Raw genomic sequence first — 23,264 nt, forward strand, 5'->3', positions numbered from 1 at the left:
CACAAATGTTTAAATATAGAATATTTTTTATTTATAAATAAAGGACACAGAAAGGTCTTGGTCCTGAGTCCATACAGAATCAAGAGACCACCCCCACCAAGCGGGCCATCATCACCCTGCAAGGAAGCTAGACAATCCTTATGTAAAACATAAATATCCCTAGGAAAGTGCAGAAAGGTAAGCCCAAAATATGGTTACCCCCTATCAGCACTCTACATCTCATTACTCTTTCATCATCAACTCTCCTGTCTCCTCTGTTGCTGCAGTCCTCCCTTCCCAGCAGGGGTCATTGTTGTGGAGTCCTTTAAACTATTAGTATTGTAAGTACCCCTCCAGGTTACTCCCCCAACTTGCATATGCCTTCAATGGTTGGCTCTCAAGAGGGTAGGTGCTCCCTCAGGTTCTTGGGATAATACATAGCTCATATGCCTCATATGTGTGCTTCCAATGAACAATCATGGCAGTAGACACAATTAGCTCTTAGCAAAGGCATTTACTAAGATGGCATGTCAAGAATACAAAAACAGGGGGCAGCTAGGTGGTGCAGTAGGTAGAGCACCAGCCCTGAAGTCAGGAGGACCCAGTTCAAATCTGGCCTCAGACCAAACACTTGACACTTACTAGCTGTGTGACCCTGGGCAAGTCACTTAACCCCAATTGCCTAAAAATAGAAAATAAAAAGAGAATACAAAAACATTCTCCCAATAAACTTCAGGAACACTCTCCCAAAAAAATACACGAGAAAAGTGGGATCAAATTCAAAGTACAATGATAATAAAATAATTGTATAGATTACATGCACGGAAAAGGCAACTATCAGTTTCTGGTACTTTAGGGCTTGAAATCTTTTCCTTTCTCTTCTTAGAAGCCTCAGGTTGGGTTCCTAGGACTGGTTCTTTCCACAACCCAAATCTCAATTGCCCAGAGGTCATGCTCTTTGAAGCTGCTTCTTCCCTTGGATGACTGAATTCACGTCTGTCCAGGATCTGTGTTTCTATGTCACATACCCTTCCTGCCTCAGGTTTATAGGGAGAAGGCTTTTCTAATTACTATACTTTTTATGCTGGGTCACCTCAGTGGTATTTCATCTACTCATCACTGGACGCAGTGATTCCTTTCCACCTGCAATCTTTCCCATCCTTTTAACTGCTAGGAGTATCTCTTGCTCTGTTGCTTGATGCCATGATGTCTTGGGGGAAAGAAGAGGACAAGAAAGAAATTCTCTCTTCCCCAACTATAGAAATTTCATTCCACAACTGCTCTAAGCCTGGAATACACTGAGTTCCTCAGGGCTTAATGATTTAAAACCCACAAAGATGCAGCTAATTTGTTTTCTCAGCCAATCAAAATGTTCTTTTCAAAATTCAGAATTGGTCATGCCTCATAATATTAACACATTAAAACCTCATGGTGTAGGACAATTTTCTGGGATTACATCCACTGAGGTGGGAGAAGGGAGGGGATTACATTCCTCTTCCCTTACATCATGAACCATTTTTATAGTGTTTATTTGGTAGTTTCTATAACCCATCTTATAATGTATGTTAGGATACATTTGCTTCTTAAAATTTTGTAACTGTCATTTTTCTCTGAGCAATGCAAATGAATTAATATTGCTTATTACAAAATATATAAAAGGATATACTAATTTATTCATAATTATATTCATATATGGTGGCTTTTACTCCACGTTATGATTTTTGTATATTGGAAGTTTGTTTTCTCCTCCCTGTAGAACCTAAGTTAGCACTCATTTGTCGAATCTCAAGAGGAAAAAAAAAAAAGAAACTATAAACAAACTTCATTAAAGGGACTAAAATACTCACTTGAGAGAATAACCTTAAGGCTATCCTCCTAATTGTGGTAAGGCAGTTTAGAGGTAGAACTCCCTGAGAACACTCATGCCCACATCAATTACCTATTAAAGCAACATAATTGTTTCTTCCTTTTATTTTCATCCCTAAAAACAGCTAAGGAGGTTCTCCCCATCTACCTAATTATACCTTCATAGGTAAATCTGGACCCAAACAGTCCCATAGCACCTGGAACAATAGATAAGGTCCTTCACATCACCCTCCTTAGTCTACTTCAAATAGACTGGGAAGACGGACATTCTAATACTGTGACTCTCAACCCCTTCAATCAATTACAATATTAAAAATATCTATCACTGTCTTAGAACCCCCAGAAAGGTGGGATTGTTCCTAACATAGAGATATATTACCACTACCACCCTCATGGGATTTTTCCTGTGCAAAAGGACAAACCTAAGAAGTCATATTGGGAGCTCCTACACAACTACCCCAATCTGGACCCAGACTTAGAGAGCTATACTACCTCTCATCCATCTCCAATCCTTCTGACCCATTCAGCTGTACAGAACATTCCTTGAATAAATCTCATTGGAAACTGAAGTCTTGTGTATGGGTTTTCTCCTTTTCCCTTCCCTAATGCCTCCTAAATTGTTACATAATCACTCATTTGGATAAACCTTTGCCCTCAGATCTAGGAACTGAATTGGATAGGAGAAACTGATTATCTCATCTTAAAACTCCTCAAACACATACAAAGAGCCTTCAAATACAAAGCACCCCCAATTCAGTCATGGGTACTTCTTGCCACTTTTGTTGCTCTCAGCTTCAAGTAAGCATCTTAGGTATTTTTTGCCCTTTATTCCCAGGCTTTGCTGTTCCCCATCATTCAGCTCTCCTCTTTCTAATTCCACTCAAACCGGCCTTACCACCTCCTTCTTCCAGTTCTTGGGCAGCATGCTTTCCACTTGCATTAACCCATCCAATCAAATCTTTTGGGGGTACAGAAAGTCACTCCAACTCTCTTATTTGTCATTCCATCTCCCATCTTTCTCTAGGGCAATTGAGACAGATTATCCGAATTACTCAGGGCAACTATTTAGAGATCTTCCAAAAAGGGAGGAAGCAAAGGAAGGATGGTATCAGCGATTCCCAGCAACAGTGGCTGATCCCAGCACCTTTCCTGGGAGAATGGCAATCCTGCCCCAAGAGCTAAGAGTGGAACAAAGTGGCTCAGTACTATAATTTAACCCCATGTTGTCCTTATGGTAAGGGATATTTCAAAACGATTTCTTCAATAATTAATTTTAAAGAGAGGATGAAAAAATGCTACTGATTCACTACCAGCAGGATGAGTACTTTAAATTGTTCTTCCAATTGTGGATGTGGATTATGCCACGTTAATATTACTTCATTCCCCCACTTAGAATTCCTTTTTTTTTTTAACCAACTCCATGCATTTTTAAGTGGCTGGGACTAAGAATGGCCACAGAACAGAAATATGTTAACACATTCACAAAAAGACTATGCCCATAACCTTATAATTATCAAAATTATATTTTACTAAGGTAAATAGTAATACAAGCTCCAAAATTTAAAAAAAAAAACTAAAAAGCAATTTATAACAAACTTGTTAAATAATGAAGTCTCTTTTCAAAAATCTTGTTATATGAGGGTTGAATTTCCCAGAACAAACAATCAAGACTGTGGAGTACACTGTATTTTTTTCATCTTGCCAGACTGCAAAAGAGAATAGAGGTGGCCTGCTAAAATTGTATCTGTTTAGTGGTCTGGAACCCTAGGAGTTTGCCCACTGTGATTTATGGAAGTTCTTCACCCTAGTCTTTAACTATAAAACTAATAACCTATATTTTATACTTCACATTTTACAAAATTTACCAAAAAATTTACAAAAATAATTTACAAAATTATTTTTACATGTATCATCTTATTCCTCACAACCCTGTGAGGCAAACAGAACAGGTATAATCACCTCCACTGTGGAAATGATGAAATTAAGGTTTTTGTCTTCCTGAACACATCCACCTCAAACTCAAGGTGTTCAAAATAGAAACTTTCCCCAAAATTCACCCGTCCTTGAAAACCTCCTATTTCTATTGAGGACATAATCATCCTTCTAGCTACCATGCCACAACGTTAGTATATTACTTCAGTATTACTGCTTCCTCCCCACCTATCCTTTATATTCTAGCATTCACCAAGTTTTCTATTCATCTCCTCTCTAACCACATGGTCTTCACCTCATTTCAGATCCTTATCAACACTTCCCTGGACTCCTGCCATAGCCTCCTAATTGATCTGCCTGCTTCTAATCTCTTTCCTCTTAAATCCTCTTTATTCCTAAAACACAGATCTAACTATTTCATTTCCCTACTCAAAAATATTCAGAAAATTCTATCTCCCACTGTCATGCCTTTGCACAGGTATATATACCTATGTCTTGGAATGCAGTTCCTCTTCACTCTACCCCTTAGCTTCATCTTCTTTCAACAACGAACTTGTCACCACCTTCATTATTCTCCTAGATATTACAGCTCTTTCGTTCTTGAAATTATTTTGTATGATTTGAATGCATTTTATATTTATTTATATGTGCCTATGATGCATCCCCCAGCTGAATGTAGTCTCCTTGAGGAAAGGGATTGTTTCATAAGTGTTTGTCTGATCCTTACCACTGAGTAGTGCCTTGCACATATAACAAATAAATGTTTGTTGAATAAGAATCTGACAAGATCACAGAACTCATAATTGGGAGATTCAGGCAGGACTGCCACCCTGATCTGCTGAAACCTATTCAATGGCTATTCCATCATATTTGAATAATCCTGTCCACCAAGGATCAGACAGGGATTAGACAAGGGACAGAGATAAAAGAGTAGAAACAGAGAGTCAAAGACACAAGAATTTAAGGAAAGTTGCTTCCACACTGTTTAAAGATCACGATGTCAAAAGTCAGAGGAAGAAATCTTAACCTGAGAGCTGCCAATAATATAACTAGCTACTAAAAAAGTGCATCTTTTTGAAGTTTCCCTCCTCCCCCCATTTCATTAGTCAACAAGTTGAATTGTAGAAATTTTTAAAATAAGTTTAGCGCTCAGTGAGTATAGGAAGTAGTAAAGAGGTAGAGACTTTTTCCCCATCCAGGGCATTCCTATGCACCTTCAGCCTAGGAAAAAGAAGCTGTACATTAAAAGTGTTTTCCCCTGTAAAAATAGGAAAATGTGGGTTGATCTAGAGTGCCTGTTGACCTTATCTGCCCTTATGAGAAGCAACAGAACTCAGAGTCAGCTACAAAAATCTGTAAGAAAACACACTATTTAAAGTTACAGCAGATTAATAAACTTTTTTAAAAGTACCCATAAGAATAAAAGGTTGTACCTACTAAATGAATCCTTTCTTACCTCCATATATTCCTCTGAGACCAGAGTGAAAACTGGGATCAGATTTAAAAGATGTATCTTGAGCAAAAAATAACCTTTCAATCAACACAAAAGGCACAAATTATTCTACTTTTCTTAGATTAATAAGAATGCATTATAGTAATCAAAGTCTACTATTCCAACTGATATTTTTCATTTTATCCACGAACATCAAAATCCATAGTTAAGTTGGTGTAAGGATTTCCATATACCTCCATTATTAGAAGTTTACTATGAGATGGAAGATAGAAGAGTAGAGATAATCTTTTTTTTTTAATCTCTTGCAATTCTACTCTGGTATTTAGAAGGATGTGACAAAATATGTCTACCTTTGGGGAAAAGAGGAGAGCATTCCTTCAAAGCATGCACAAGTACCAACAAGGCCAGTGCTCCTGTTTTTTGTTTTTCCTTCAAACTTTTCAATACCACATGCATCTTTTTGGGAAATTTTAAGATTAAAACTCTAGGTGCATATTTTGTCAAATTCAATTCATAAGAGTTAACTCTCATCTTGTTTTCTACTCTATTCTCTTTATTTTTCTTATAAAAACCCAGAGTTTGTGAGCCACTTTTTCTAAAATATAAATTTTCATGATTTTTATAAAGTTTAAAAGTTTATGAGAAAACCACATGCAAAATTATCCTGATTTTCTCAGCATCACACTTTTAAAATTGTCCTTTATTCTTTGCCCACTTAAAAACACTCCTTTTATTTCTTTAACTTAGGTGAAGACCATACTGAAGCAACAAGGTGAGGTGATGCAGTGGTTAGAGAAGTGGTACTTAGTAGCTGTGTGTTACATCATAGGAGAGGATCCTTTTTTGAGGGGTGGGGATGGAGAGAACCTTGCAAAACAGGACCCATCATTTGAATGTGATTACTTCCATTTATCTGTGAAAAAATACAATGAATTTTTTTAAAGTACTTCAGTTTTAAATCTCATCAAAATCACAACAGTACCATACTTCTCACACTATGCTAAGACTGGAGTTAATGAAAATGTATAACTAAAACATCTTTTTTTAGTGATAATTCCAAAAACAGTATGTAGCAGCATTTTACTTTAATCAGTACAAAATCCTTCAGTTTGACTTCTTCCTCCCTGCCCCCAAGGCTGCTTAATTTAGTTTATTTTGATTATTAATTCCAGGTCATCTTAAGTGTTGCAAATTATCCTCCCTACTTCTCACTTCTTTTATATGTATAATAATGTTTGTGGATGATTTTTACAAAGAGTATGGATGTGGATACAGCAGAATCTCCTTATATAAAGGTCTGAGGTACAGGATTAACCCTACAATACAGAATGATCTACTGTATCAGATGTTTCTTTTATGTCCCTTTGTTTCAGGAGACACACGATTAGGCAAAATATATATACAAACCCCTGTCCTAATGAGCTCTGTTACAGTGAGGGTGTTTATTCTACATAAAGATTAAATAAAGGCACCCTTCAGTGCCTCTCAATCGGTTACACTTTTAGAGCTCAAGGAACAGGGCTGGCAAAGAACAGTCAGATGTCATATGATAACATAATTTTGTCTTTTTTTAACCTTACAAATTGACTTTAAGAATTCATAATTATTGAGCATCACTAGGGTACCTGCCATTGCCCTATAGCCAGTTGCTATAATGGGTTATTCTTATTTTTTGACCACCAATAATTTTGTAGAAATCACAGAAGATGAGCTAGTTACTGGCAGAACATTGTACAAACCTTAGACATGGAACCAAGCTGCCAGTCATACTGAATGCTTCTTTAGCAGAAGAACATGTAATGCCTAAAATAATTGACAATCCTCATGGACTGGAGTCGCTTTAGTTTGAAGTCATAGTTTTGAGATCTGGTACATCATAAACAGCAAGGTTTCATAGCATAAAGTGACCTAGATTCTGCTCCCTGCTTTATTTCTGCTTCACTGAAGTGTGGAGGTTACTTTTGCCTCTCAAAGGCCATACCAGAGAAGCACAAAATCTGGTAGGTTTTACCAAGTTAGAAAGGCATCAAATACAATACCAGATCATTTGCATTATGAGAAGTTCATCACTGGCACATTGGCAACCCATAATGCTCTGGAGCTTTTGATAAATTTCTTAGAATTTTCTATTCTTAAGTAAAAAAGAAAGGATGTTGCTTTTTTATTTTTTTAAATCTTAGTTCATGACAATGTCTATTTCTCTACTACTAGTTCTATAATTTGCCGTTTTCTTAGGTTTGGCTTTGATGGTATCCACCTTTTACCAGCCATTCCTAGCTTGGGTTTATCTGGCCTCAGAAATTTGCTGTGTGACCCTGGGCAATTCATTCTCTGCCAACTTCAATTGGCATCTGTAAAACAGGGATAATAACAGTACCTACTTCCTAGATTTGTGGTTTTGGATTTGGTTTTTGTTTGTTTTTTGCTATTGGTTTGGTTCTTTTTTGGGGGTGGGAATAAAATATTTATAAAGCCCTTTGCAAAACTTAAATATATAAATGCTATGAGATGATGCTCTAGATCTGCACTCTGCACAAGCCAAATCTTAACCCCATTCCCCATGACACACTTAAGTGCCCGAAGCAAAAGCATCCTTTGACAGAAAACTGTGGAGGTCTCGTAGTACGGTACAATGGCCAAAATTTAGCATCAGAAAGCGCCCCTCCTCGATAAACCATGGCTTAAGAAGGGAGCTCGGAGGCCGCTGAGTCCACATAGGGCACACCCCTACCTCCCCCCTCCCCCCGTTTTACAGAAAAGGAGCCAGGGCTCCAGAGAGGTTAGACGACTAGTTCCCGGTCCTCAGTCAGCATTTGAACCCGTCTCCTCCGCCTGCAGCCCCTCCCCCCGCCCCGCTACACCGCCGGGCCCGGGGCGTTGAAGCTGGGGGCGGAGGAGCGCCTCGCGCTCCAGGGCAGAGCCTCGAACGTGGCCGAGACCCGGGGAGGGCCGTTCGCGCCTGCCCCCGAGCGAGCCTGCGCCCCGCGGGATGACGGGGACCAGGGGGCGCCGCCTGAGCCGTCACCTTTTCAGGGTCAGCTTCTCATCCTCCCGCTCGCTCTCGGTCACCGACCCCTCCACCACCTTCTCGTCACTGTCCCAGTCTAACCCCTGGGCTGATTCTTCCTTCATGCCCGTCCCAGCAATCCCGCCCTTTTCCCTCCTTTTTCCCTTCGGGCCCCTCAGCGCTGGAAGGCCCCGAGGACACCCACGAGACCCTCAGACACCGAATTGGGGGTTGAGCTGGGCCGGGGCCGGAGGGACGAGGGCGTGACGAGACGCGTGCGCCCGGCCCCTCTAAGCACGCGAGGGGGCGGAGCGATGGAACCGAGACCGGAAGAGCGCGCCCCGCCTCGGCCTCCTCCAAAAAGGCGGGGCGGGAGGAGGCGCGTGCTCGCCCTGCGGCTCCTCGCGAGGAGTGGGGTGGCGAGAAGAGGCGGGAGCAAGCTCCAGAGAGAGGGCGCGCGCGCACGCCCCGGTTCTCTGAGAAAAGGGGGTTTGGGCCGGCAAAAGAGTGCGTACTGCTCTCGCTCCTCGGCTGCCCTCGAACTAGGAGCGCGGCGGGGGTTGGAGAGAGGCAGGAGTACGTGGGAAGACTTGGGGTTCGAAAGAACATTCTCGAGAAGAACCCTTGTAGAAACCAACGACTCCTTAGAGATCCGGAAGCGACGACGCGGGAGGGGGGCGCGTCTCAGAATTGTGGGCCTTCTTCGGGCCAGGCCGCGCCCAGGGAGGCTGCGATGGTGGCGGCCCGCGCTGAGCTCTTCCGAGACGCAAGGGATCCGAGGAGGGGAGTGAAAGGCAGCTTGATAGACGGCAGCCTTCGAGTGCTTGAGGGGCTGTCGTGTCCAGAGGACCGGACTAGGAGGGAGCGATGAGTGGGCGTTGCCCAGAGTCAAGTCTCCCTCAATTAAAAGTGGAATGAGGAAAGAGTGGGTCCCCTACTTCTTCCTATCCCCCCTTCTCACATACCAATGCAGGTCTTTTGGAAGAGGCAGGTGCGTACTTTAAACTCAATTCAGTAAATGTTTAGTAAGCGCCTACTACATGCAAGGCACCGTGCTAAGGCTAGGGATACAAAAAGAAGTAAAAGGTAGTTCCTGCCTTCAAGAAGCTTATAATCCAATCGGGGAGATGACATGCAAACATGTATATAGAGCAAGGTATATACGGGATAAATAGGAGATTATTAACAGAGAGAAAGCGCTGGACTTAAGAGAGTTTGGGGAAGGTTTCTTGTAGAAGGTGGGATCTTTATTTAGGACTTAAAGGAAGCCAGGAAGATCTGTAGCAGCAACAAGGAAGAGAGAACATTGAAGGTAGAGGGAGCAGACAGAAAGAATGCCCGGATCTGAGAGATGGTCTTGTTCATGGAATAGCCAAGAGGCCCGTGTCACAGAATGGAAGAGAGTGCTGGGGGAGGGTCCTTGTTCATATTGGGGAAGGTATTCTCATTCAAATAGTGTCAAAATAGAATGGATTCCTTCCAGTTCAGCCTATGATTCTGTGAAAGGCTGTCTGAGACTGACCTTCGCTTCTCCATTGGGCAGTACTTCCAGTCCCTTTTAGCCCTGTGATTCTATTGGCCGATGAAAACATCAGCAGAACCTGTTTGAACAACCTAGTAGAGGCTCTCAACTAAGTTTTAGAAAAGCCGTTTCATTTGTACATGTTAATATACAGAAATGCTTCAGATATTCTCCAAATCTAGCTTTGCTGGCTTAAAATTTAAAGTCATGAAATTCTATAGGGAAGGAGGTGGGACTTGCTCAGAATCAGATTTAGGTTTTATGTAGAAAAAAAATTTCTTAACAGAAGAGGAATGGGGAGATAATGGATCCTTGCTTCTCCTTCCCCCCCCCCTTCCCATCGTCAGTGGAGGTCTTCTGGAAGAGGCCAGATAGCCAAGCATAGACTCAAGACTGAAGTGTAGAAAGTGAACATAGATAAGAGGTGGGGAGGATTGTGAGGAGTTGAAAAATTAAAGGTCATAAAGTGAATATATATGAGGGTGAGGGAGAAGTTGTGGTCAGAGAAGCAAATTTCAAGTTCTGTAATTTTTAGTGATAGTACTATCTAGGGTATGATCATCCCTGTGGATAGCACAAGTCAAAGGCAAGTGTGGAGCATAGGAGTTGAGTTTAAGGATTCAAGAAACAAGGGAATTAGGTCATAATCATGAGAATTGAAGTCACTAAGGATGATGGCAATGGCCCAGGAGGAGAAGTTGATTGTTAGGGCAGGAGGTAAACTCCTTGAACAAGGTAAAATGCCTGGAAGGTTTAGATGGGAGCTACAAGAATCTGGAAAAGGTCCTGAGAAATTATTGAGTGATGATAGCAGACCTAGAAGTGGGAACTGTGGGAAACAAGGAAGGTAGAAACTACTTCTCCTGCTTATTTGAATCAAGGAGGATGAGAAAAGTAGTGGCTAGCACTGGAAAGAGTGGTAAGGGATATGGTATCTTCAGGGTAAAGCTAGGCTTCAAAAGGCAACAGGAGAAAGAAGGAATGTCAGAGGAGTAGACCAAGGCAAAATTCCAGAGGAAACAGTGGGAAAGAGTGGTAAGAGAGGGGTACTGGGTGGGCAAATATAAAGTTCAAATGGATTGGGATAAGATTAAGGGAAGGGATATCAGAGGAAAGAGATTTTCATCTAGGGCAGTAGAAGTTTAGAATAATAGTGATTAGGGAAGGGGGAGGTCAAGAATTAAGTTCATAGATTTTAGAGCTAAAGGAACTTTAGAAGGGTTTTGAGTCTGACCTTTTTCATGTGAGGAAACTAGGGCACAGAAGCATTAAGTGATTTGCCCAGGATCAATAACTCTAGTGTTTGAGCCAGGATTTGAACCCAGATCTTCCTGACTCTGAGTCCAGTGCCCATGATGCTTTTTAATTGGGGGTAACTTGGCTACCCTCAAGAGAAGGAAGAGTGCAAAATAGACAAAAGGTAATAGAGTAAATAAGCCTCAAAATTTTAGGTGTTTTCCAGTAGCAGGATTGAAGTCGGTGGCTCTTCTCTGAAAGTGGAGCTGAGCTGACCTTCGAACTTAATCTGTGGCATCCTATAGTTGCTTTTCTCAGCAAGTTTTCTAGTTAGTCTTTTGGGAGATTTTTTTTCTTTGTGACTGCATCAACATTTTTATAATGAAAGTTGATAGAAAATAGCATTCTCTTTGTAGAAATTTACTTTGTAGTCAGCTGTACTAAAACACACCAAGTGAATTATAAACATAAAAATGGTCTGTGTACATCCTGGGTTCTTTTACTTTCTATATCCTATCTTTCTTCCCAAAATAGTGATGAATGGAGTTTGGTTTTTTTCCCTCGAAGTGATAGAAGGTATGGAATTATTGCAGAGTTAGAAAAAGGAATAAAAATAATAGAATGAAAACACTGGAGAGTCTTTCCAGCACTATTCATAGAAATTTAAATCAAATTGTGCTTATATATATTAAAAATATTAGCCCGTAGAATTTTAACCATTCTTTCCTGCATAGTCACTAAATCAATTGATTGATGCATCCTTGCCAGGAGATTAGTCAGTGAGATTCAGTGTCCCAAAGAAAAGCTGTTCATTGTACAAGTTGTGACTATTAAAGTAATATGTAGACCTCTTGTGGAAATTAGTTTCATTACTTTACGGTCATATGTATTTTTCACTTCTTTATTAAAATTCTTCCTAATCTCCTACTTTGTTTCTTTCAGACCCATTCTAATTTATTTATTATCCCATATCTGTGAGCAATGAGAATTTAGGTTATGGTAAATGAGAACATGACATAATTTTACGTGAGAGCAAGTCTAGCAGCTCTTTGACCCCAGAGTAGATGACCAGTGTAGATGAGGGGATTGGGTACATGTAGTGTTAGCCCATTGCAGTACCCACACATTGAAGCAGTGTGGAGGTTATGGTTAGCACTCCTCTATCGTAAAAGATAGAGCAAAGAAGTCATGTGGGGCAAATCATCATCCTTTACGCTTACTGCTTCCTTTCTTCTATGTTCACCCTGACAGATTCCATGTTTAAAAGGCTATAACATTACAGCTGCCAACTCTAATGAATACTAGTTTGAGTTACTGATTTGAGTTGGCATAGCATCTGGGTAACAGGATACTAGAACTTAAAGGTCCAAGTGGCCTTAGAGCCCATAATTTTAAGATGATGACCAGAAAGAATAGAGATTTAGAGCTAGAGGGGCCCTTGGAAATCATGTGGTCCAACTCCTTCCTTTTTTTTATAGGTGAGGAAATGCTGTCTGACCCTGGGCAAGCTACCTAATCTCTCTGTTTCATATTCCTCATCTCAAAATGGTCATGATAATAGCACTTACCCCGCAGACTTGTTGTGAGGATCAAATGAAGTAACCTATGCAAACATTAAAGTATTATGTAAATGGTAGCTATCATTATTCTGACTGGCCAGATCTACTTATTAACCAGGTCTGGTGACTGCAGGAATTTCTGATAAACATTTGGCAGAAAGAGTTCATCCAGCTTTCCATTTCTCCTTTAGAGCCCTAGTTCCTATTAAAAAGAGTGAAGACGGAGAGCTCCACAGCAGCTAAAGAGCCCTCAACACTCTCCCCATCTCAGACCAGTACACTTTGTCCTTGATAGCTAACATACTGCACCAAATGGCAGGGGTAGTGATATCCACCAACTCAGATCTCAGAGGCATACAACGTGATCCAAATAAAGGAAATTTCATGTGTGGAAGACAATGTATCCTGTAATGAATGTCAGGTTCTGCTTTTCAGGGTTTTGTTGTGTTTTTTTTTTTTGTCTGATTGTACAGTAATTCATGAATTCACCTTTTCAAGGGTTGCTAGAATGTGGTGCTGTGGTCAGTCTTTGGGATATTTTCATATGTTCCTGGGATCTACCTAGTATACAGAACTGGGTGGTAGAAACCCAGTTTCTGGTCTATGACATCATAAAACTTAGGCATTCTGATAGTATCTGACCAAGATAGCTTACTTCTTCTCCTTCACTAGATCTCCCACCATTGCTGAGCCTGCCTGCTCCTAAAAGAAATTCTCCTGTTCATCCTTCCCTGCCATATTAACTTAGATCATCTTTGCAAATAGCAATTGTTTATGAGCCGATAGTAAAGAAGATACACAGGCTTATAAAGTGGTTAATTATTAGAGATTTACATGTGGTAATTGAAACATGGCCCCTAATACATAGCAACTACAATCATAAACTCCATGAAGGAAGAGATCATATCTTATATAAACTTTGTATCTCCCCCAATGCCTTGCATAGTATTCTGTACACAGTAGGTGTTTAATAAATGTTTATGGAAGAGAGCAAGCAAAACAGAAAAAATACTGTTATAGCATGGTTGAGAGGCAGCATGGCACAATGAATGTATGAAATAATTCCTCTCACAAATGCAAATTACAGGATGGGGATTTAGAACTAGAAGAGATGCAAAGTCATCTAATTTAATCCCTCCTTTTATAAATCAGGAACTGAAGCCTAGAGAGGTTAAGTGATTTGCCCAAGGGCACACAATAGTTAAGTTACAGAGGCAGGAATTATTCCCCTTTGCAGTCACTCACCCTCAAGACTATATATAAACTCTAACCTTGGAGCTTTGACTATGAACTCCATTTCTCCCTTCTTTCCTTGAACTTTGGATTTTGTATTTCAGTAAACTTTTGTTTGACCTGGAAATATTCCCGGTTTTACTATGTTTGATCACAACTTGTACTGTGTGGGAGAAGTGTGTCCTTATTCCAATATAGTTTTTCCTTTGGGATATGTTGACTGCCCTTTATTATTGATAATCATTAGCCCTATCCCTTAGGGTCGTAGATTTGAGCCATTCAGGCAACTAATATTTTTCACCCATGAAATGCTATATACAGTATTTGTTATCAGGTTATTAATATGATTGACACAGCAGATAGATTTTAAACTACAGTTCCAAAAGAATCACTGTGTTCTCAAAGGAAAAAAAGGTACTTTATAGAAATATTGTTAGTCCATTTATCTTGAAAACCTGGACATATATGATCCCCATTTAATAACTTCCCAATGAGTAGAATTTCTCTGAGAACAGATGTGCACAATGTTATTTGTTGATGTAGTATCTGCCTAGAAGCCTAAGATCACATTATAATTCGTTTATATATAGGCTAACTACAACTGTAGACTGATGTATGCCTTTATCTGAGTAGCAATTACAATTAAAGCTTAATTGTATAAGAAGGGGAAATTATAGATGTAGAAGTACATTGAAAAGTTTTTAAGTACTATACAAATATAAAAAATTATCGTATTATATCATTAATATTTGGTGATGAGCATCCTCTAGAGAGTTGCTCATGACACCTGTGGTTTTCTTGTAAACGACTAAAGAGATGTCTTATAATGAAGTCCTTAAAATCAGCAGAGAATGATTGCAAAAACACTTTGCATTCAGTAAATGAAAATCAGATGTCTAGACATGTCTAGTTCGTAATTATAATGCCTTTCTCCCCAGGATGCTTGCAAGATGTCCCTGCTAGACTGCGCAATATATGCTATTGTTGTTATTCATAATTTAGCTCTGTATCAGGAGGCTGTGGAAAAAAAAAATTTTAGAAGTGTAAATGCAAGTCTCCTGGGTACAGAATTTTACAATAATTTTGACAGTGAGCATCTCTATCAGCAAAAAACATTATAATGATATTTGAACATAACTACTAAGCACTGTTGACTACCATCAGAGTTTTATGGGGATTCGTGGATTCTTTTTCTTGTCTTTTACGGGGGCGAAAAAAACATGCAATGAAAGAAAAAAATATCCTTTGCTTATCTTCTAATATATAATACCTACAAAAATAAGTTTCATGAAGACAGAGACCGTATCTTAATAAACTTGCCCCCAGAGCTTTGTATAGTATTTTGTATACAGTAGGTGCTTAATGTCTTTGGAAAGAAGAAGGGGAAGGAGAGAAAAATAGTTATAGCATGGTGAAGAGGCAGCAAGGGCAGTGAACAGAGAGAGCCTGATATAAGAGTCAAGAAGACCTGAGTTTAAGTCTAGTTTCTGACACATACTTGCTGTGTGGCCATGAGCAAATCCCTTAACCTCACAGTGTCCCCAAGCAACTCTCTCAAGATTAAAAATTGTGGGACAAGTTCTGATTTGCGTTGATAGAAACTCACTACACCAATGAAATCCATCAGGTAAAAAGAAAATAGCATGGCTAGACAAGTTAGGGTATTACTTCTTTCTCATATTATGATTGATTATCATAAAAAGGGTTCCAACCTGTGAGGATGCCTTTAATTTTAAAAATTGGCTATGGTTTTTATGACTCAGGCCATAGCTGAAAAGAAAATCTGACCATTCAGATATTAGAAAAGGAGAGAGTCCCACTGTTGCTTTCATGTGCTGTGGAATATTCTGAGATTGGTTTTTCTTGGCTGCAAAAATGGGACCAGAACGGATTCTTAAAATGATTATGAGATGAAGGCAGCCAGGCAGCTCATGCATTGAATGGCATGATAAATGGATTCATGAATGCATATGGTTACAGAATTCCATATTGTTATTATTCAGTCATGTTTGACTTCATAATTCATTCGGGGTTTTCTTGGCAAAGATACTAGAGTGATTAGTCATTTCCTTTTCCAGATGAGAATACTGAGGCAAACATGGGTTAAGTGACTTGCGTAGGGTCACACAGCTAAAAAGCATCTGAGACCATATTTGAACTCAGGTCTTCCTGAGTCCAGAGCTAGCTCTCTATACATGGCACCACCTAGTTGCCTAGAATTCCATGACATCTTTACAAAAATAAAAATCTGCCATTTTGAATCTTATTAACATGCATGACTACAACATGGGACATAAAATGAACATTTTTAATACAATAGCAGATAGTGCCTATTTTTTGATGAACACATCTGTGCAGAACTGAGTAGGACCCCACTCAATTTCTTTATTAATTCAAACCCACTAAATTTCTTCCAACCACTCCCCACCAGCACCTTTACAAAAGGCAAGAAGAGATGGAAGTTTGATGAGTTTTAATTTCCTGTTTTTAAAGAACATCAAGAATTGCTCTTTTTACATATGATGACAAAGATATGTTAATGACTTATCAGATGATCTTATATGGATCTCTAGATTTCTCTCTGACTACCTTTATCTAACAGGCTACAATGTTACAGGCCCTGCACAAAACTTTGGGTTTTGGAAAGTATCTTGAATGATAAAGACATTTGGATTAATTGCATAAAAAGAAATAGTTTTAGAATCATAGCTAATTGTCTTAGCAGTTCAACCAGTTGTCCCAATGGAAACATTTAATGCCCAGATATTTTGTCCCAATGCTATTATTGAAGCTACATTGCTAATTTAAACATTATTTGTTTTCTCTTGAATGATGGACCCACAACACCTCCCTTCTGAGAGTATCCATCAAAGTAATGATTCCTGCACCATTTTGTACCACATACAAAATACCCGCAAGAAGAGGCCACTATTTTTGCCAGGACTATACCCCTTCAAAATGCCTTCTGTCAAATCATCAGGATGAGATATGATAATTAAGCATGTATTTTAATAATTTATGTTCAGATATCTAACTTTCAAAAGCAGCCTAAGAGGGGAGGGGGAAGAAAGAATATTGTTTTTAAAAGTCACATGACATCCCAGAACAAACAGAATGGCAAAGTCCAATTGTAGGTACCAGCACAGATTTGGTATCATAGTTAAATAGGATAAGCTGCCTGCCACACAACCTGAACTTTCTCATCAAAGTGGCTATGAGTAGGATTTACATCTGTTGACTGTGGCGGAAATACAATATATATGGATCACTATCTGGGCTCTAAATCCAAGAATCCCATAATTTCAGAATTATGAGGAACATGAGCAAACAAACATCTAGTCCAATCTGGACCTGAACTCCCCGCCACCCTCAACATGCATACCCACCTGTCCCCAAATGATCATTCACCTTTTTCTAAGAATTCTTGGGTAAAGGGAAGAAGTAATAAACTTACAGAGACCTCTGTAATACTTAGGAAATGAAGTCCTATTTTGTACAGTTATTTAATACAGGTGCATAGCTAAGTGTGAGGCAGTTAGGCTCAGGTTCCCTGTTGACCTTCCTTCCGCTGCATAATATACTCCTTGTTAGCAAACACTCCATCAAACTTCACTCGCTCACAGTTAGATTCACTTCAGGGTAGCAGCTCCTTTCTTTGCCATTGGCTTTGCAGTGACCACCCCATCCTTCTACAGAGAAAAAGTTGTCCGTGTTCCCCTGTTCCAGGAGACTTTCACCTCCCATGATTCTTCAGTTCCTCCATTTACCTAAGAACATTTACACTTCCCATAAACCTCTCACTAGTAAGAGGATACAGAAGTTATTGGGTTTCCCCCCTCATTATGCTTAAACCTCATGTTCCTATCCCTAGAACTAAACAATTAGTAGTCTGATACCTAGCCAGGAATTCTTTCCATATTGCCAGATCTTCATCTTCTTTATTTGCTCCAAGAGCATCCAGGTGACAATCTATTACCTTTTATCAGGTTCCTCAGGGAGGCTATCACCAATGTCTTGTTCACAGGCTGACCCCTCCTATTTTATGATTCATTCACATTTAGTAGCAGCCTAAGGGTATAAAAACGGGGAAGCCAAATACAAATAAATGAGACACAGAACAGCTTTCATGATGCCTACTCTTTTGGCAGCTCACAACACTACCACTAGGTGGACACAACAGCAGACATGGCAAGACCTGCTCTTGATGAAATGTTAAAGTATAAAATTAATTCCACCCAAGAATTTGGTGGTCCAGATTCTAGCCCAATCCAAAGTCTGTGACAGGAACTCCCTCAACTGAATACAGATCTCATCATCTTCCTCATTCATCCCAGAGATGCTGGTTGACAAGACGTAATTTTGGAATAGATTCCTCAGAAAGGTCATTATCCATGTCTTGCCAACAGGCTGACCCCTCATCTTCAGAGCCATATCTAGTAGATAAGACTTCCAAAGCTAAAAATGTCAATGCCAGCCACCATTTTCTATCTCTTCTGCTGGATTTGGAGAAGTATTCATTCTTATTTCTTTTTTGACTAAAATAAACCTCTGAGGAGAGGTTTGTGATGCCTCAAATACAAGGTAAACTTTATTCCTACCAAAACCAAAATTTTTAAAAATCTAGGCAAATAACTTGGCAGAAATTCAGAAGAAAAAATTTTTTTTAACAATTTCCAAGGAAGGATGACCAACTTTATAAAATTCAACTTCAAATAATATCAAAATTTTAAAACCTAGGCAGATCTACTTAGCAGAATTCCAGAGAGAAAAAGATATTTTTTTTTAATTCCTGAAGGAGGAGACTAGCCCTGAAAAACGTGGTATGCAGAAGCAATAGCTCCCAAGCAGGGGTGGCAGAAATAGTTTTAGATCACTAGATAGTCTTTAAATGCCCTTGCAGTAGAAGCAAAAATTCTCTTAGTGGGTGAAGAAATCTCTATGATGTCACAGGGTAGTGCAGGAAAAATTCTCACCTAATGAGGAGAGGGAGAATTTCCCATGTGATGTCACAAGAAGACTGAGTAATTTTCCTAGTTATGTCATCCAAGGGGCAGAACAAGTTATATCCCAGGGCAGGGCAACCTGGGCATTTTTTCATTTGCCGTCGTGACAAATTTTTCCCTACTATGTCATCCAGGAGGTGGTGCTAACAGTTTGAATCAATGGGGGCAGCAGTGTAATTACTAATTCATCAAGGACTCAAAGGAAATGTATTATCTCATTTAGTCTTAAGAAAGTGTTTTGCAAACCTTAAAGTACCTTTGAAATGGTTAGTAGCAGTAATAGTAGTACTAGATCACCACCAACAACCCTGTGAAGTAGGTAGTGCAAATATTGTTATTGCTATTACACTCTCAGGAAATTGAGGCTCAGCTTGTGACTTGTCCAAGATCACACAGTATGAACTTCGAGTTGTTTTGGTACCAAATCCAATACTTAAACATAACTTCTCAGTAGTCCCCGTAGTATTTTAGACAGAGTAGATACTCATTAAATATTTTGTTGTTGAATAAATGAATGAATAATCTTTCAGTTTGTGGCTGCAATTGAGGTCAAGAAAAGGTCTGATTATTTGCAACTTTGCTTCTGGCTTAGATCTGTCCTTCCCTCATTATAGCTACACATGAGCTTGATTAGTTTGCCTGCTGCTACTGTTTTTAAGCAATCAACAGCTGTGCCACATTGTTTGAAATGCTTCTTCTTTCTAATGAGCACATACTAGTGCATCTTAATGAGGGAAGAATTGCTCTAATACTTACTATTCAGAAGTTCAAAAGTCATTAATCATCTTACGAGACATTTTCCATGCAGGCCAGCCTTGGCAGTGATAAATTGTTCTGGGTGATATATTCATAATTAACATGAATCCAGATATGATGTTGGCACTAATTCACTCTCTTCTTAAAAAAGCCCCCTTTCCTTCCCTGTATTGTTTCTTCCTTCTTCCTCAAAGCCAAAGAAACCCTCTTCTCAACTTGCCCCAGTGGTGGCATGTCCAAGAGATGCTAAGTGGAGAACCAAAATCATAGAATGTTAGTGTAAGAAGGAACATTAGAGGTCATTGAGTCATAGGGTCTTAATATTTGGAGCTAGAAGGGACCTCAGAGATCTATCTCCCTCATTTTTTTTCTAATGCAAAAAAGAAAAAAGATATAGAGAGATAAGGCAACTTATATAAGCTTACATAGCAAGTTAATACCAAGGCTAGAACCTAAGTCTATCTAGGTTAGATAGACTAGGTTTTATATTTGGTGCTTGACAGTAAACCCTTTTGCCTTCCTATAATCTGTGGGTTGGGGGAAAGTTGTGACACTCCATTCTGGTACTGGGTAGAAGTGGGCAAGAAACTTTGGTCTAAAGCAAGAGATCATAAAATGGAAAGGGAGCAAAAAAAAAAATACGAATAAATCTCTTGTATGTATGTATGTCTATAAACTCTTTAGGGGTAGAGAATATTTCATTTGGGGGCTTATATCTTCCCATGTTCAGCACTGGACCTGCTAAATACTAACCACCTAGTAGGGCAGCTAAGTGGATAGAGTGCCAGGCATGGAGTCAGGAAGACTAATTTTTGTCAGTTCAAATCCAGTCTCAGACTTATTAGCAATGTGAACCTAGGCAAGTCACCTGTTTGCTCCAGTTCCTTATCTGTAAAGTAAGCTGGAGAAAGGAATGACAAACCACTCCAGTATCTTTGCAAGAAAAGTCCAAATGGGATTACGAAGAGTCAGACATGATTGAAAGATTGAACAACAATAAGCACTTAATAAATACTAGTTGTTGAATGAATGAAAAGACAATAGCTAGTATTCTGTCCAGGACTGAACAATGGAACCAGGGCAAGAGACCAGGACTAGGTTGGGCTAAGGCATTACTTGAAGGTATAGATAAATGAGTGGAGGTTGCTATGGATCATAGTTATAGGCAGAGGTTAGACTATGGGTATGATTATATAGGCAGGGGTGACAGCAGAAATAGTATGACAGAATACAAGACACAGGGTCCAAGTTGCAGGCCATTCAAAACTCAAGAAGCAGGGCAAACTTTAACTGGCAAGGCAGGCTGAAAGCTCTGGTCATAGGTCCACACAAGAGATTCTGAGAAAAGTGTGTTTCTTAAAAAATGGACCCATTTGAGTATATAGTTTGGAAATATAGCCTTCTTGATCTGAAAGCTCCAGGGTTTGTTTTTATTAGGTCTGTTTCCCAAGTGTTGAATGGATAAATTATGGGTGATGCCATAACCTGTAAGCTGGTCCAGCTCTCTTTTGGGGAAGAAGGTATCAGTCAACTTCTTCCTTGGCTTAGTAAGGACAAAATCCTTAAATTCCTCATTTGCAGAAGAGTTGAGGCTGCTGCGTCGCAAACCCCTCTACTAAGTTTGGGATTCTGGAAGTGTCAATATCAGGAAGTGTCCCAAGGATTTATACCAACAGGAAGCACCAAACACCCCCATCAAAATCTCCTCCTTTCCATCTCCAAGTTCCACAGTTTCTGATCTATAGCCTAGGTCTCTTTCTACCAACAGCCTTTGCCCAGGCCATGGAGCCACCACCAGTGGTTTAGAGGTGAGGCTGTCTTTGCTTCTTCTGCCCAGCACATTAGGTTCTATAGTACTGTAAGGGTCATGAGGCTTTATTATGATGGCAGGAATGTGGCAGCTTCTGTTTCCAGTGCCTTCTTAAAGCCTATTGAAGCCTCAAGACAGTTTGCATGTTGTCTTGCATGTTCTGTATGTGCAATTACCAAGGGGCATGTGGAGAATTGAAATAGCAATAGAAAGAGATGTATGTCTTTGTCTTTCCTTTCAGAAAGATTTGGGAGTGGGAGATGTTGACCATGTTGGGGAGACACCCTGCCTATACTCTGTGGTGAGGAAGAGATTCTTGCCCAAATTCAGCTAGGATCATAGGATTGCAGTTTTAAAATTGAAAGGGATCTTAAAGGTCATCCAATCTAGCCTCTGCAATTTGGAGATAAAGAAGCTGAGGCACAGAGAGATTTAGAAACTTCCCCAAAGTTACACAGGTAGCAGGTAGCAAGTAGCAGAGCAAACCAGGCCTTCTGGTTTCAAATCCATGTTGCAGAATTCTCTTAGGGTAGGGGAGTGTTGAGGGCTAAGAAATGAAGATCTTATGTTGAGTGTGACTCACAATGCTTTATATCTTACTGATTGGCCATTTGTATGAGGTAAGCCAACAAGTAATAGAGCTGAGAATGTGTTAACTGGCTCTGAGGCATGTTGTTCCAGGCAGTCTCACAGTAAAAAGCAATGCTATTTCCCCGAAGTAGCCCCATGGAAACATCACTGGGAAACAACAATAAGAAAGAGTATTAGGGAATAGCAGCATCAATGTGGCAGAAAAGCAACGAGCTGCAGCTTCAAAGGGTGAGTGCAGTGGAAAAGGGTATTTCGGAAGGTAACAGCTCCAGAAGCTGAAGTTTTAGCAGATTCCAGATGCAGAAGCAGAGGACAGAGGATGACATGCTTTCTCTAACTCAGTGCCTCATCTGTCTTCCAGCATTGATCTTTTGAAGCTTGAAACACTGTAGTTCAAACTCAGACCTTATTATAGGATCACAGATCTAGCACTGGAGCAGACCTCAGAGACCTCAGAATCAAGAATCCTTTAATTTACAGATGAGGAAACAGAAGCCCATGGAGGTTAAGCAACTTGCCAAACAAAGCACAAGTGGGATTTGAACCTAAGTCATCTGACTCCAGAGCCATTGCTCTTCTCATAGCACTGTATTGCTCTCATTTAATCTCCTCTTCAATTTTATAAATATCTAGTTTTGACTCTCCTTTCATCTTTGGCATGGAAAGCTCCCCTGACTCATTCCAACAAAATGGTAGGTCTGCCAAACTTCTGATAGCAGCAAGTTGCTTAACATACTCAAATTTCACCTGTGCTAGAACTTCTGTTACACTTACCTCCTCATTCCCAGCATTGAAAAAGGGTTGATCAGGACTTCTGCTTCCGGGAGCCAAGATGGCAGAGTAAAAAGGTAGTCGCTCTCACTCTCCCTTATCAACCTCTGAAAACCCAGAAAATATCAACCCAGAAAAAAATCCTGGAACAGCTGAACTACAAGAAAGACTGGGAGCAGCAGTGCAGCAGCCCAGCAAACAGGTCTCCCAGTGCCTCAGCAAAAATAAGGGAGGCAGCACTGCAAGGGGCCCCAGGCAAATAAACACCTTGCACTACCCATCTGAAAGTAGCTGAAGAAAGCTAAAAGAAGGAAAAGCAGGCAACCTAGAATTGCCTGAAAGTTCCAGCCTTGCTGACTCCAGCCCAACACGAGGTAAGCTGGCAGAACCCTACAGCCTCTAATTACCAACATAAGAGGCCCCAGCACACAAAGCCAATGACCAAGACCTAGGCTCCCAAAATAAGAAGGCTGGGTCAGTGCTCTCTGTTCCCCAGCAGGAGAGTTCAATCTCTTTAAAGGCCAGGGAATAAAGAAGCACCATGAG

General features: G+C 40.0%; 1 protein-coding gene across 1 annotated transcript in view; it reads right to left on the reverse strand.

The window, feature by feature from the left end:
• Positions 1–8,362, reverse strand: part of ANKRD31 (ankyrin repeat domain 31) — a 183,365-nt gene extending 175,003 nt beyond the window's left edge. The window contains exons 1-2 of the mRNA XM_078153158.1: positions 8,256–8,362; positions 5,234–5,307 (exon numbers count right to left, since the gene is read on the reverse strand). Of these exons, the coding sequence (XP_078009284.1) occupies positions 5,234–5,307; positions 8,256–8,362 (181 nt within the window). The remainder of the gene's footprint in view (positions 1–5,233; positions 5,308–8,255) is intronic.
• Between the last annotated feature and the right edge of the window lie 14,902 nt (positions 8,363–23,264).

Source organism: Phascolarctos cinereus, unplaced genomic scaffold, assembly GCF_003287225.1.
Source record: "Phascolarctos cinereus isolate Bilbo 61053 unplaced genomic scaffold, phaCin_HiC Scaffold_4;HRSCAF=312, whole genome shotgun sequence".
In the NCBI taxonomy this organism is placed as follows: domain Eukaryota; kingdom Metazoa; phylum Chordata; class Mammalia; order Diprotodontia; family Phascolarctidae; genus Phascolarctos; species Phascolarctos cinereus.